Source organism: Cervus elaphus, chromosome 9, assembly GCF_910594005.1.
Source record: "Cervus elaphus chromosome 9, mCerEla1.1, whole genome shotgun sequence".
NCBI classification, from domain to species: domain Eukaryota; kingdom Metazoa; phylum Chordata; class Mammalia; order Artiodactyla; family Cervidae; genus Cervus; species Cervus elaphus.
Genome location: NC_057823.1, coordinates 72,201,172 through 72,216,828, shown reverse-complemented (window position 1 = coordinate 72,216,828; position 15,657 = coordinate 72,201,172). Strand labels below are relative to the sequence as shown.

General features: G+C 46.8%; 1 protein-coding gene across 1 annotated transcript in view; it reads right to left on the bottom strand.

The window, feature by feature from the left end:
- ADRA1B (adrenoceptor alpha 1B) overlaps window positions 1-10,815 on the bottom strand; it is a 59,172-nt gene extending 48,357 nt beyond the window's left edge. The window contains exon 1 of the mRNA XM_043913436.1: window positions 9,404-10,815. Coding sequence (XP_043769371.1) covers window positions 9,404-10,352 — 949 coding nt within the window. The 5' untranslated portion in view covers window positions 10,353-10,815. The remainder of the gene's footprint in view (window positions 1-9,403) is intronic.
- Between the last annotated feature and the right edge of the window lie 4,842 nt (window positions 10,816-15,657).

The following is a 15,657-nucleotide window of genomic DNA, read 5'->3' as shown; positions in this document are numbered from 1 at the left end:
GTGGTAGTCTCAAGGAATGGGCCAAGTCACCTAACCTCTAAATCTGTTTCCTCATTAATACCTATCTGATAGGTCATTGGCAGGTTCAAATAGTAGGTGAAGTCTGGCACATACTGTATGAATCACAGCTACAGTTGCTGTTCTTAAAGGGAGTCTAGCAAGTACACGTTTCTGGGCCTGAAGGACAGGAAGATGAGTGAAACCTGGACCCTTTCCTCCAGAGGTTTGCAGTCTGGTAACACTGCTGAAGATGTACCTGTCAGTCCTGATTCCCATGGACAAACGTGACAAGCACCACACACAAAGTGTAAAGGCAACCATCACTGCCTGGGAGAGAGGCAGGGCCCAGGAAAGATTCCTAAGAGAGGTGCCCACAAAATCAGGGGTCTACAGGTGGGCAGGAGATGGATATTCAAGGGTACAGGAAGAGTACTCCTTCCAGAGGGGATAGTACGAAGAAACACATGGGGGGAGGAAAATACAAGGTGTACTTGGGGAAACGACAAACCACTTGAGTCACAGCACTCACCTAGCACTTGTATTAGGCAAGATGGAAAGATGTGGTCCCTGTCTACAAGAAGTTCACATGTAAGTCACGAGGTTGCGAGAGAGAGCATTGCTGCAGTGTTTGGGGTGGAACACGGGCACTTCCTTAACCTCGGGGCTCCTCTCTTCATGGGGCCCTCCAAAGCCCCAGGAAGGATCCCAGTGTGTCTCCTCCAGGTTGTATTACTTTGTAAAGTTCTCGTGAGTAAGATCTATTACCTGCAACGTGTTAGGACCACTGTCTATTTCCATCCAACTTCCCTCTGCTCTATTTCCCTTCATGTGCATGTTAGTATAGGGGTCATGGACATTTTGGGGAACCAGCTAAGAGTTAAAGATATGTTTCACTTGGGTTCTCTTGAAAATACACGTGTGGTGTGCAGTATTTTCTTCCTGTATAGCTAGGTTATCACTAGTCAGGATTTACTGCAAAGTGGGAAACCAGCTTTTAGAAATACTCTCTTGTCCATGATGCCAGCCTTTGTGACATCAAGTGGTAGGACCAGAGGCTGATTCAAGGTAGGAGAGAGTTCTATGGTGCATGTGGTGCAGAGGTGAATCCAGCTCTGAAATGTATACAGCCAGAAATAAGGCTGTGAAAAGTGTTCTAAATTTTATGTGTTTAACCCCAAAGCCCAAATTTGATAAAAGCCTTAAAAGGTATTTGGCATCACTCATGTGTTAAGAAGCTGAAACAAGTCTAAAGCACCCATAATAAAAGAGAAATTGTGACTTAGCTTGCTAGGGGAAAGACCCAATTATTTTTATACTCTTTATGTTCTCACCAGGATATGATGCCTCTTGGTGGCTGAATAACAACAGGCAGCCACTCGCCCTTCCTATCCACCGTCTCAAAATAGACTCTGCTTTCCCTAGGGCCTCTTTGAGCTTCCAAAAATCAGGGTTTAGAGTCCCACACCTAGGATCCCCCTGGTAATGAACCCTTTTAGTCTTATTGCCTAGATGTGAATTCAGGTTCGGGCACTAATCAGCTGGGTGAAAAAAGTGAAAAAGTAAACATGTTAGTCGCTCAGTCATGTCCGACTCTTGCAACTCCATGGGCTGCAGCCCACTAGGCTCCTCTGTCCATGCGATTCTCCAGGCAAGAATACTGGAGTGGGTAGCCATTTCCTTCTCCAGGGGATCTTCACAACCCAGGGTTCAAACCTGTCTCCTACATTGCAGACAGATTCTTTACCGTCTGAGCCACCAGGGAAACCTCAATCAGCTGGGTAGCTTGAGGCAAATCACTCAACCTCTCTGAACTTCAGTTTCCTCATTTGTAAAATTAAGACAACAATAGTATCCACTTGGTAAGTCCCTGGAGAGGAGTGAATGAGCGAACACACGGAAAGTACTCTTATTGCGGTGTAAGCCAGGCACACGGCAAGGCCTAATAAATGGAGCTATTAGTATTATTATTAGCAGACATGGTTAGGGAGCACAGTGACTGCGGAAACATCCTGCAGATGTGGGAGAAAGCAATTTCCCAGTGTGGCCTGACGGCCATCCGTTATTTTTATGAGCCACATACTCTCAGGTAAAGGCATCGCCTGCATTACAGATCTTATGAGGGCCATCTGTGACGGCACTGCAGCTACACACACACACCCGCTGGCATTTCTGTGTTCTGTTCCATCCCAGCAGTACTGGGTGCTGCCACAAATGGCCCCCAAACTATCATATCTGACAATCATGGCCCTACACACATCACCCTTCCCCGTCCCCAACCTCTGCCCCAGGCCTCTGACTCTCACAGCAAAGCTGAGGCTAATTTGTTTATCCATCACCGAGAGGATAAATCATCCTCCTTTTTTCTTCCACGAATATTTTTCATGTCTAATCATCAGGGTGTCTTCCATGATTCTAAGACTTTAGGAAACTCACAGAGAAATTTCAAAAAAATTTTGTTGGGGACAAACATAGGGTTACCAACATTTTATCTTGCCAAGTAGAACACTGCGCGCATGCGTGCACACACACACACACACAATGGCTATCATCACCACTTATTACCATCATTCCATTAAAGAAATGTTATTTCAGTTTCCCAAAATAGGACATAGTCTTTAGAATAAAAGAACAGTCATTTATATTGAGTACATTTGGAAAAACACAGAATTTTCCTAACTTTTTTCTTATTTTTGTCATGAGCCAGTAAAAATTTTATCACTCATGGGCACTAGACCTCAGACAAATGTCTGGAAGTACTGTAGTAATAGCAAGAATAATATAACAAATGTTTATTGAGTGCCAAATATGGAGTCCGATAGACTCCATTTACTAGCTGTGCGACCTTGGGAAATTTACTGAACCTCTCTGAACTCTAGACACAGGTGATGATGCTGGTTCTGCAGAGGGGCTGAGAGAATTATAAGCTGTACAGAATATTCACTGTTGAGCAGTGTACCCGCTACACTGGAGACCTGCTTCCACAGTGCTCATTCAACTCGCCTTCTCCAGGGAGGCTCTAGTTTGAAGAATTCACCTTCCCTCCAATCTTCTGCCATATGTATTGGCCTGAAGGACTGGGCAGGATTGAGGATGCTTCTGGCTACACTGGGCGAAGTCTGACCAAACTTTCTTGGCTCCCCATGGAGTGTTCATTCCAGGTACCAGGCATGGGGAGGACTAGTGCTATGCTGATGACAGAACTGCCTGTGGGAACTGGTTAAAAAATGAGACTCATGGTCCCATATGAGAGAGACTGATACAAAGGGTCTGTAAGGGGAATTCCAACAATCTATGCATTTGAAAGCAGTTCCCTGCCAGATGTTTCTACTGAGCATCTGGGTTTGCTGATGGTCATGGGTTCTGACTTTTGGGTTGGGACATTTTTTCTACTCAACTCATAAGTGCTAGCTGCTCAGTTGTGTCTGACTCTTTGGAACCTGATGGACTGTGGCCCACCAGGATCCTCTGTGTGTGGAATTCTCCAGGCAAGAATACCGGAGTGGGTAGCCATTCCCTTCTCCAGGGGATCTTCCCAACCCAGGGACTGAACCCTAGTCTTCTGCATTACAGACAGATTCTTTACTGTCTAAGCCACCAGGGAAGCCCCTACTCAACTCATAAGAGTGTCTGGCATATCCCTCCTAGCATGGTGTCTTGTGAGCCCTGATAAATGGCATCTGAGGAGATCCTGGGAGCAATCTTCTGGGCTGTGTTTCACCTAGTAACCTCAAGGATATTCCAGACACATCTCTTGCTCTCCTGTGTCATAACCAATCCATCCCCAAGTCCCCAAACCATCTTCCTTCCACCTTCACTGCCACCAGCCTAGTCTAAATTACCATTAGCTCTCACTGGGATTATGTTCTAACTGCCCCATCTCTGCTCTGTGCCCCATAGAGCTGCCTGAGTCATCTTTTAAACACATAATTCATACTGTATGCCTTGTTGGCTTCAAATCCTTCAGTAGTGGCTGGTGCAATTTATCATAAAACCTGAAATCCTTAATGTGGCTTAAAAGCCCCGGCATGGCCTGGCTCTGCCCACACCTCCAGCCTTGACGCATCCCTGCAGGCCCTCTATTCTCCAGGCTCTGTTAGTTCCCTGCCAGCTCCTGCCCCAGGACTTTCGAGTGTGCCCTTCCTTCTGACTGGAGCTCTCTTCTTCTACCTGCTCTGTCACTGAATTAACTCTTTCAAACCATTCAGGGTTCTGCTTAAATGCCACTCAGGAACCCCTGTGATATACTGATCCCTGGTGTATACTTCTAATAGCAGCACACCCCTTTTCTTCAAATCATTTATGTTTATTTGCATGTGTGTATTTTTCAGATTACCTGTGTTCCCCACTAGAACTAAATTCTATGAGCACATGGAACACAGCTGCTTTGCTTACCACTGGATCTGCAGTACAATGCCTGGACCTAGTAGGCTTCCAATAAATATGTAATTATTCAGTGAATGAATGAATTGCATGATAAAGATGTGGAACCAGGTTTCCAGATGAAGGTCAAGATCCCACTTTTTCTTCCTGGTTAGGGTGACTAGATGCCCAGCATAGAGAGACCCACATCCTACACAGTACAGGAGGTAAGAGAAGGCCTAGCCTTGAAGTAGAATGTGGATGAACTTCTCTAACATTTTATGAGTCAATCTTTTTCAGGGGTAAAAAGGGAATAGAAGGTTTTGTAACAGGGTTTTGTAACAGAACTAGAATAATCAGCTTTTCACAAGGTGGCTCTGGGGTTCCTTGAGAACATTTGCTATGAGAGCAGGTTGGGACCAGAAAGCAAAAAGATCAGACATCTTCTTTGAGCACTGGACCAGGTAAGTACCTGTTCTGACAGACATGGATTCAAGTTTTGTCTCTATCATTTACTTGCTGTGTGAATTTAGGCAAGAAGTCGAACCACTCCAAGCTTCAGTATCTTCTGTCAAGAAGGAGCTCCCCTGTCAGGGTAGCTGAGAGGATTAGTGGGATAATGTCTGTAGAGGGTCTAGCAGAATGCCTGGTACATCATATGTGCTCTATGATAATACGACCTCACTGGGCTACGAGCCTCCTGCAGGCAGGGACCATGTTTGCTTTGGCTCAAGAACCCAGAGATTAGTACAGTGTCTAATACAAAGTAGGTGCTTTAGGAAGTCTTCGTTAATGACTTCAAAGGTGGTTGAATATATTTTCCTTCAGTAAGATTTCCCTTTTCTAAGAAGGATTGAATGCATTTATAAGTTGTTTCTCTGGTGTCTGATTCTTTGCAATCCCATGGACTACAGTGTACCAGACTCCTCCATCCATGGGATTCTCCAGGCAAGAAGTGGAATGGGTTGCCATGCCCTTCTCCAGGGGATCTTCCTGATCCAGGGATCAAACCCATGTCTCCTATGTTTCCTGCACTGGCAGTTGGGTTCTTTACCACTAGCGCCACCTGGGAAGCCCCTAGGAAGGGTTCCCTGTGTGTAAAATTTCCCCTCACTGAAACCCAGTTACTTTCCTTGTGAGCAACTCAAATCCCTGTGTTTTGAGACCTCAGAACCAGAAATTCCATGTGTTTGTGGGGGTGGCTCTGCCCTGAGTCATCCCTGAGACCCCCACCCTCCCTTATGCTCCTGTGGGAGGTGGAAATTCATCAGGGCTCATCTGAATGAGAGGACTGGAGAAACAAATCAATGGACAGAAGGATTCCGATTTGGTTCCAGTACTACAGAGAGCACAACTGTTTCTTTGAAATTGACCTTCATTTATTTGGAGGGGAAAGCAGTTAGTTCAATAATGGCTTCCTGGTGCCTTTCAGCATTTTAAAAGACGGAAGAAAGATTTGGAACGAGGCAAGGTTCCAGTGTTTTCTAAACAACACACCAAGCTCAGCTACCAGTTGGCTGCCCAGCGCTTCCTGCTACCCACCCCATGCCCATCTTAAATCCCTCCCCCACCCTCCCCAGGGCAAGGCACCTCCCTCAATAGGCCAGGCACTTCTTGAACCCTGACCACCCCAGGAGGGTGGGAGTTGGCCTTCATTATAATGCCAGGCAGCTGAAGACTGCTTGGACATCTTGCACATGGCCCATCAAGTAGAAATGCTGCTATATTATATTCCAATTATTTCCTGTCCCTCCGTGGCCTGATTCCAGGGGCTGAATAAAGGCGTTCTTATTTGGTGGATCCATCCCTGCTCCTGAGTAAGTGAGAGCTGGTCCCTGGCCCAACTCTGTTGAAGCCACAGGGAAAGGGTGGGGAGGAGATAGGGAGGTTGTTACAGGTGGGGAGGGCTCCACAGGGAGATAGGAGGCCTGTCTCTGCAGGCAGCCCAACCATGCTCTCCAAAATAAAAATAAGGGAGGAAAGAAAACAAATGGAACCCCTAACCAGGACCCTGTAGGAGGCAAAGTTATTTCCTTCCCAGGAGGAATCCCAACCCTCCTCTCCCATGGAGAAGAAAAACACAGAGACAGAAATCTGGTGCCGCCCAGGCACCTGGCTGTCTATCACCACTGGAAGTCTACTCCTACCTGGACTTCTCTGTTTGCCAGCCGCTGTCTCCCCCCAGATCTGCTTTCTCCTCTTTAGAGTGAAAAGCCTTTCATGGAAAATTTAGAATTTAGAATCTGCTTCAGATTCCAAAGGGGTTATTGTTCTATATCATGTTACTTTTATTTGGGTGTTATCTGAACTCGGAGGAAGTAGAAGTCCATATCTCCATTTTGCTCAGATGTTCTTTCTAAATTAGTAAGAACATGATGATCAAGCACCTTCTCTGTTTGAAACTCTTGAGTAACTTTTGAAGTCCATCCCAAACTCAATGCCTGGAGTCCTTATTCCTTACCCTCCAGGGGCTGGAGGTCCTGGGGAGAAGCGTGTGGATGGAGTCTGCTCAGGGACAGCACACTGGGAGATAATGGCCGGCCAGAAAGTGTTCAAGTCAAGCAGAAGAGAAACAAGCTCTGATAAATCTCTGGGTGGCAAGAATGCCTCACTTTCTGTGGCATGGAAGCCAAGGACCTGAGCTGTTAGGAAGATAAGATCTCAGAAAGGGATGGGCAGAAAGAGGGCAGAAGTTGAAAGAGTATAAGGGAGAGAAGACTGAGGGTGGGCATGAAGAGCAGAATGCAGACAGCAGCTACATTGCCCTGCACCGCCGTGTGGGTGGGGAAGTGCGAACATGGGCAGTGTTTAAAAACCCTGGTGTCCAGGAGGCTGGAGGCTAAAGGCAACTGAGAGATCCCCTGGCTGGTGCTTCTCAAAGCCTGGTGGTGGGCTGGTTAAACATGTGATTCCTGGGATTTACTGAATTAGCTTCTCTATGTGTTAGGCCTTAGAAGGTGAATTTTTACTAAGATCCACAAATGATTCTGATCTTTATTAAAGTTTGAGAGCCCTTGATTTAGGCCAGCCCTCGGTGTTCCCTGGAAGTGAGACCTGAAGCCCAGAAGGTAAAGCAACACACCTAGGGTCACAGAGCTAATTGATGGCAAAGCTCACGTACATACTCTATTGCTCCTGACCCTCAGAGCAGTGCTCTTTCCATTGGAACGTTATGGCAGCCTTTTCACTTGTTTCCCTTGCCCCTAAAGTGAAAGTCTGCAACTGTGATCCATTCCCGCATCTTGCTGGGACCTCGTCTTTCCTGAGGATGCTCTGGTCACAGCCTCTATCGTTGAGGATCAGGGGAAGAAGGAAGAAAGGATAAGATCTAGTCAATAGTTCCCTTCTGAGCCTCTAATAACAGATATAAGATTATACCTATAATCGAGCTCTTGCTGCGCACCAAACACTGTATTAAGTCCCTTCCATGTACTAGTGCAAACCCCATGCAGCAAATAGTAATTAGCCGTACTTTGCAGATGAAGAAACTGAGGCTCACAGAGCAGTCATCATTTGCCCAAGGCTAATTAGTAGCCAAATCACCCCATGTGTGACCATGATCTTTGTATGGTCCAGTGCAGTGTGAACTGTCATCCACTTTAACTGAACAGGCCTGCAAAAGGGCCCTGAGACCTCAGGAAAGAAAAGAAAGCTGGGCAGTGGGATGTGACCGCTACTGGGTATAGAGCTAAAAACCCTCTCTGCTCAACACAATGAAAATATTTCTGAAAGGCACTGCTCAAAAGCTAGCCTTAGAAATTACAATATGAGAGTAGGTTAAACAGCTTTTTTTCTTTGTCATTCTTAAACGGAAACTCCTGACATCTGCTTGCCCTCTTTCTATTTGGCTCTTTCTTTTGGAAGCAGTGTGTCTAGGATTTTCGTGACTTGAGGGATTGGTTATGTTTGGTTCCAGCTGAGCCCCTGGTGTGACTGCAGCATTAGTGGTCCATGGCACGTAGCAGCCGTGGCCTCTTATGATATCGCAGCACATGACTGCCATGATCACCTCCCTCCATTCATTTTCTGGAGTGTCCCCCAGGGGCAGGAAAAGAAACTAAAGCAGATCACTGCCTCAGAGAAGGGACAAGTGTTTCCTGAGCTGTGTGGACAGGATGTCACAGTATCCTCTTCTAGGTTTACCTCCTAACTATACCTCGGCTTCATCCTTAGAGGAAGTCAGGTAGTATTTTGAACACCTCACTTAGTAGGACTCCCCAGTCAAATGAAGATGGGCACATGTTTATAGGCTAGGAAGGGCTCAGTTTCATACTAGCAGGATTTGGTGTCTAGTAGCTGAAGGTGAGGGGCAACTATAATTTAATTCTGGGCATTCCATCAATCATCAGAGTTTGGGACATTTGGGGATATTTTTGGGTGACCCTCTGACCATCATCCTTCTCTTTCAAATCTCAAAGCTTTAGATTAATGTTGGTTGAGGGTATGAGGTATAAAATGCTCTTAGTAACTCATAATGAAGGGAGTACGTGGAGGTGAGAGGAAGTGGTAAGGGATGGGGGCAGAACGCAGCCTCTGCAAAGCTTAGAGGACCACAGGTCTCTGCAAAAGCCCTGGAAATGCTGAATGAAAACTGCCTTCCCGTGTCCGAGCTGTCTCCCTGCTTCCCAAATGCCGTGTCTGCGGTAACTACAAACTATTTTGTATGCTGCATTAGTGACAGACACTGCCTTAGCCGACACATCATTACAACTGAAATAACGCTGGTATGATGTTCAAGTCCAGTGTCCTTTTTAATTATTAAACCAAGGCTGTTGAATGAGTCATTCCACATACCAGATTTTCCTCCCATGGTTCTATTTCGAGTAACTTGTACCTCCCCTTAGCGTGTTCTGCTAACACCTGAGTTGGTTCTTAGCCAGCTACCCAATCTGCAAAGCCTTTGCAGAACAAACAATATTCCCCAGTCTCCAAACACACACAAACTGCATAATAAAACCAAAACCCACGAAAACTTTATAGTAAGCTCATCAGTAATCCCCAAAGCTGAGGATGCCCAGTTCCCCTCGGCCAGTCCCCAACTTACCAAGTGGTAGAGCGATGAAGAAGGGTAACCAACACAAGATGAACATGCCGACCACAATGCCCAAGGTCTTGGCTGCTTTCTTTTCCCGGGAGAACTTAAAAAGTTTGACAGCTATGGAACTCCTGGGGTTATGGCCCTTGGCCTTGGTACTGCTGAGGGTATCCTCATGAAAGTTCTTGGAGTGGATCCTCAAGGTCAGCTCCTTGGAGTTGGACATCTCCTTCATGACTCCAGCCTCCAGGTTCTTGGTGGTCCTCTTGGCAACGATGTAGACGCGGCAGTACATGACCAGAATGACCGCCAGAGGGATGTAGAAGGAGCCCAGGGAGGAGAAGAGGGCGTAGAAGGGCTCTTCAGTGACCCCACATTCCCTGTCATCGTTGGGTGCCGGCTCCTTCCACCCAAGAAGAGGCCCAATGGAGATGACTGTGGACAAGACCCAGACACCAAGGAGCGCCAAGATGGCCTTCCTCCTGGTGACCAGTGATGGGTACTGCAGAGAGTAGCGCACCCCAATGTAGCGGTCGATGGAGATGGCGCAGAGGCTCAGAATGGAGGCTGTGCAGCACAGGACATCCACGGCGGCCCAGATGTCACAGAAGACCCGGCCCAGCACCCAGTAGCCAAGCACCTCCAGGGCAGCAGAGAAGGGCAGAACGGTGAAGCTTAGCAGCAGGTCGGCAATGGCCAGGTTGACGATGAAGTAGTTGGTGGGCGTCCGCAGGTGACGGTTGCAGGCCACAGACAAGATGACTAGGATGTTGCCCACGATGGCAAAGAGGATGAAGGCGCCCAGCACCAGGCCCACGGAGATGGCCCTGGTGATGTCCAGCTGAGGCAGTGTCGAGTTGGTCGAGGTCTGGTTGGGGCCAGTGAAGTTGGCATTTTTCAACTCTCCCCAGTGGGCAGGTGCTGAGGTGTTGTGGCCGGTGTCCAGATCGGGATTCATCTTAGAGTCCACCCTCCATAGCCAGGGGGTGACAGGGCTCAGAAGGGCTGCGGCGAAGGCTCTTCAGCTGCCCTGAAACTTTGCTTCCCCCGTGGTCTTCTTCCCAGAGGTGCCCTCCTGGCGAGAAGTCATCTCCCCCGGGCAGCCCAGCCCGGCAGCACGTCTCCTGCCTGCACCGAGCCGCTCGCTCGCCTGTCAGAGGGAGGAGGAGGAGAGAAGGGACGAGCGGCAGCTCCAAGTTTAATGGTCCACGTCAGGCGCACCAGGCCGGGCTCGCGGGGAGCGGCGCGGAGGAGCGGGTGGTCGGGCAGGGGGCGCCCGGCTCTGCCCGGTTCGCGGCAGGTCTGCGGACAGCGGCGCCTCCGCCCAGCCAGCGCCGAGGAGGGTCTGCTTTCAATGAGCCGCCTCTGGGCTGACTGCACGGCGGTGACATCAGGCGGGGGAGCCCGGCGCCCTGACTCCGCGCGGCACTAGGGGGCAATGCGGGTCCAGCGAAGGCGTCCGCAGCCCCGACGCCGCCACCCAGTCCAGCCCCGAGGCCGGCTGCGCCCCCGCCGCCTCCCGGGGGCAAGCCGGTAGGGTGTGCAGTGAGCGGGGCGGGGTAGGGCGACCTCAGCCTGGGGATTCCCCCTGCCCTCCATTTCCCCTCCTCCCCCCGGGTGACTCTCTGGGGTTCTTTTCCCTCTTGTTCACCGCGCAGTTTCAAAATTGGGGTGGGGGTGCTTGTTTTTAAAGAGGGGAATCTGGAGTAAGCACCCAGATTTAAGGGGCTAGGCAACTTGTGTGGAACCTAAAAGAGGTAGAATTCCACGGTTAGGCAGGTTAGAGGTCCTTGAGTCAGGTCTGAGACCAACCCCCATCCTTACCTCCCTGTGCAGCCTTTCTGGTGGGAAGCTTCTTGTCATTCATTCACTCACTCACTCACTCATTCATTAAACAGATTGTTAATCCGGCATACACTGTCTGCTCTGGGTTCTCGTCTAGGTGCTGTGGGTATAGCAACTGAACCAAGTAGATAAAGACCCCTCTGTCCTTAGGGAGCTTACATGCTAGTGGGAGGAGACAGACAAAAATAAGGAGGCAGATTCTGAGATGTGCCCTAGGTGGACAGGTGTAACAGGAAATAAAGCAAGGAATGGTTTGGGGGCACATCTGAAATTTTATCTGGGTGCTCAGGATTTTACTGAAGTGATGTTTGAGTCACGACCTGAAAGAAATGGCAACAAACTGTAGGCTATCTGGGGGTGGCAGTGGGGGTAGGGGTAGGGAGGGGATTTGGAGAATCCATATTATTTGTTGATTTTTTTCCCCTTTCTGCCTGATATCCATGTTGGACATTCAGCTATAGGGACACACTCCTCAAGGTGGATGAATGGTACTTAGGAGAGAAGGTGTGGCTAAGGATGCTGAGGGAGAGCCTCATGTTAGTTAACATTTATCCATATGTCCCAGTCCCAGACAGTGTGCTAAGTACTTTTCACATTTTCTTACAACTCTAGGAAAGATAGACTATTCTCATAACCATTTCATTCTGTAGATGGGACACTAAGGTGCAGCAAAATTGAACACTGCCTACATTCACATGGCCATCAAGTAGAGAATTTGGGAACTGAACTCAAATGCACATCTATCCAAGGTTGAGCACTTAGCTGCTATGTCACGCTTTTCCCCCAGAAGAAAGAAGGGGGTGAATTCCCACCCCCAGCTTTATTGAGATATAACTGACATATAACATTAAGTTATATGTAAGTTGATTTGAGACACTTACAAATTGAAAAATGATTACTATCATAATGTTTGCTAATACCTCCAACATGTCACATAATTACCATTTCTTTTTTTTTGTGGTGAGACATTTAAAATCTGCTCTCTTAGCAACTTTCAAGTATATAATATAGTATTACTAACTACAATCACCATACTGGACATTAGATCCTCAGAACTTATTCATATTATAATTGGAAGTTTATATCCTTTGACCAACGTCTCCCCACCTGGTCCTTCCCTGCCAACCCATGGTAACCACCACTTAACTCTGTTTATATGAGGTTTTTTTTTTTTTTTAAGATTCATATATAAGTGATATCATGTAGTATCTGTCTTTCTCTGTGTGACTTATTTCACTTAGCACAATGCCCTCAAGTTTTATCCATGTTGTTGCAAATGGCAGGATTTCTTTTTTTATCTTGGCTGAATAATACTCCATTGTATATATATATCAATCTTCCTCATCCATCCATCAGTTGATGGACACTTATTTCCATGTCTTGGCTCTTGTGAATAATGCTGCACTGAACATGGGGGTACAGATATCCCTTTGAGATTCTGTCTTCATTTGCTTTGGATATATACCCAGAAGCAGGATTGCTGGGTGATATAATACCTCTATTTTTAATTTTTTGAGGAACCTCCTTATTGTTTTCTATAGTAACTATACCAATTTACATTTGAGATAAGGGTTAATTGTTATAGAAGGAGCTATCTTCGAAATAGTCAATTTTGGGATCCGAGCCACTAGTGGTGGGAAAAAACTTATATTTATTGAGTTTCCACTGATAATCAAGCATTTACTCAATTTCTTTTATTCTTCACAACAACCTTTAAGAGAAGCACACCATGCTCCACTGAAAGTTGAGAAAACCATGATTCAGAGAGAGTTAGTGCATTGCTAAGGTTGTATGGCTAGCAAACATGCAGCAGAGCAATGGGTACTAATAGCTGGAGATTGAAAAGTAAAGCCTGATGCTTTCTTTTATTCTCATTCAGAATCTTGCATCTTCATACTTACTGCCCTTGATAATCACTATAGCCTGGTGTCCAGGAATGGGGAACCAGGAAACCACTCAAGAAGATTTACACTTCAGTTCTTCATCCTAGAGGTGGGTCCCTAATCTCTTTTGGGGGATATTGTACACCTATGTAAGGATTTACTCTTCTCCCACCAAAATTTACAGACTCTCAAATGCATAAAATATGGAATTTCAAGGAGTTCCCTAAGATTAAGGAATCTGTGGTTGAGAGAGCCCTGAAAACACTTTTTCTATTTCAATTAGACTGGCTTAAGTTGTATTTGAAGATTTTAAAATAAGAGATTCACAGGTTTATAGTGATTCAGGTCTTCCAGAGCTGGCAGAACCCTCCCTTGCCCATTTTCTCATTTTGGAGGTAGTCCAGGAGGTAGAGGAAGTTGGTGAACTCCCATAACTACTCAGGTGCAGAGCTGGTTCTCAAAATCCATTTCCCTGGCCCACGGAGCAGAGGGAAGCCACACATGACAGCTACTCATGACTTATACAGTGAGATGTGAGATGGGGACAACTTAGGCAGGGCTCTGCCAGGAGTCCTTGTGAAGAGGAGAGGCTGTCCTTTGTCTTGGGTGGCTCACGTAGTAATCTGTCTGGAGATAGGGCCTGGGCTAGATGATCTTTTGAGATTTTCTGGTTTCCAGTGGTCAGCTTCCTTTGCTGGATAAAAGGCCTCTGACAGCAACCTGACTCCCCCCCTCTCCCATGCATCATCCATAGTGGGGGTGGGAGCGGGGTCTCATACACTCAGCTCCCATCATCTTCATGTATCTTCAAGTCTAGGATGATGGTGCTTCTCTTGAACTGGTTTACTCCTAAGGCAGAGTGGGAGGAGGAAGAGAACGCCAGTAAGTTGGCAGAAAGCTGGCGATTAGCACAAAGTCAGGGATGTGGGAAGGAAAGAGTGGGGCAAATGATGAGCAGGTTTGAAGTCCACATTTTGATTGTGGCGGCCCATTTCCCACTTCCCTGGGCATTAATTTTACCAGCTATTGAACAGCCAGCAACACACACTGAATTTACAGAGACTGTGTCTACATAATCACAGTAACCAGCTGCAGTGTGAAAACTTAGCCTATCTGACATTTTTCTACAGTGGCAAAAGGCCAGGAAAAAAAAAAAAGAGCAAGTATGAGATACAGATTTGGTTTATACTAGTTACAAAAGAAGATAGTTTGTTACCTAATTGAGAACTTATGTCTTGATTTAGGTGTCTGGATGTGGATTTCAGACATGTTGTCATTTATCAGCATCTTTCACGAAAGCAAAACACATATCCCTTCATAAAGCAAACAGGTATTAGCCTTAACAGGAGCCATGTACCAGGACTCCACTCATGATCTGCTGCTCCTTTCCTCCCTTCATTGGAGACGCCTTTTAATCCCTCTGGCTGATATTTGACCCACGGAATTGACCATTTGTTTAGGTGTCATGAGGATATTTCATTTTCTTGGTACTCCCTGGGGCAATGCCAGGCACAGAGCTCTGACTCACTCAAGGCTCAGGGAAGAAGAACCTTTTCATTATCCATCTGATTACATTAGAAACCTCTGATGTTGCAAACTCCCATTTCTGTGAGCCCTCTAGGAGAAGATGCCACTGTGTTTGACCTGTGGGGAGACCAAGGCTGTGGGAAATTCAGAGATCTGCTTAGAGGACCTGTGGGAAGAGACCTTTCAACTGTGGTCGTGCACTTTTGCACGGTACTCCCTCTCTACCTCTCTCCAGTTTTCAGTTCAGCCAGCCATACATAGGAGCATCTACTCTGTGTAAGGCACCATGTTAGGCACTATGGGTGAATCAAGTTGAATCAAATCAAGCAAATAATAACCTAGACTGAGCTAAGTGCCATAGGAGATGATGATGATGGTAAAGTGCCCTTCAGAGAGGACCTACTCTGTGGCAGGCACTGTTTTAGGTATTCCGTGTGCACTTACTCAAATCTTTACAACAATGCAAGGTAGGAAATATCCCCATTTTACATATGAGGAAACTGAGGTTCAGAGAAGTCCTGACATGGCCAAACTCATTCAATGAATAAGCAGCATGAGTATTCAAAGCATTATTGTCTGGCTCCAAAGCTTACATCCTTCTCTCTGCATCAGATTGAGATTAAAAAAAAAAAAAAGGCAGCAGAAGGTTCAGTGTTAGCCCTGAAGGAAATTACAGTAGAAGATAGAATGTGATCAGGTTCCTGAGCGAGGCAGAGGTCAGGCAAGGGACGGCATGGCAGAGCTGTCCGGGTGAGAAGGATCTGTAGAGGAGCTCCTTGGGTCAGGCTTTCTTGCTTCCCAGGCAGGCACTCAGTCTGCTGAAGATCTAAGCGCCAACTTGGTGACTAATCCTGCTTCCTTTATTTAGTAGCTGCTAATGTGACCTTGGGCAGGCTAGTAAAGTAACTAAGAGTCTGAACAATGGCACCAAAGAGACCAAGGTTTATGTCCCTGGCCCATTAATTTATTAGCTGTGTGTCCTTGGGCAAGTCACGTAATCACTCTGAA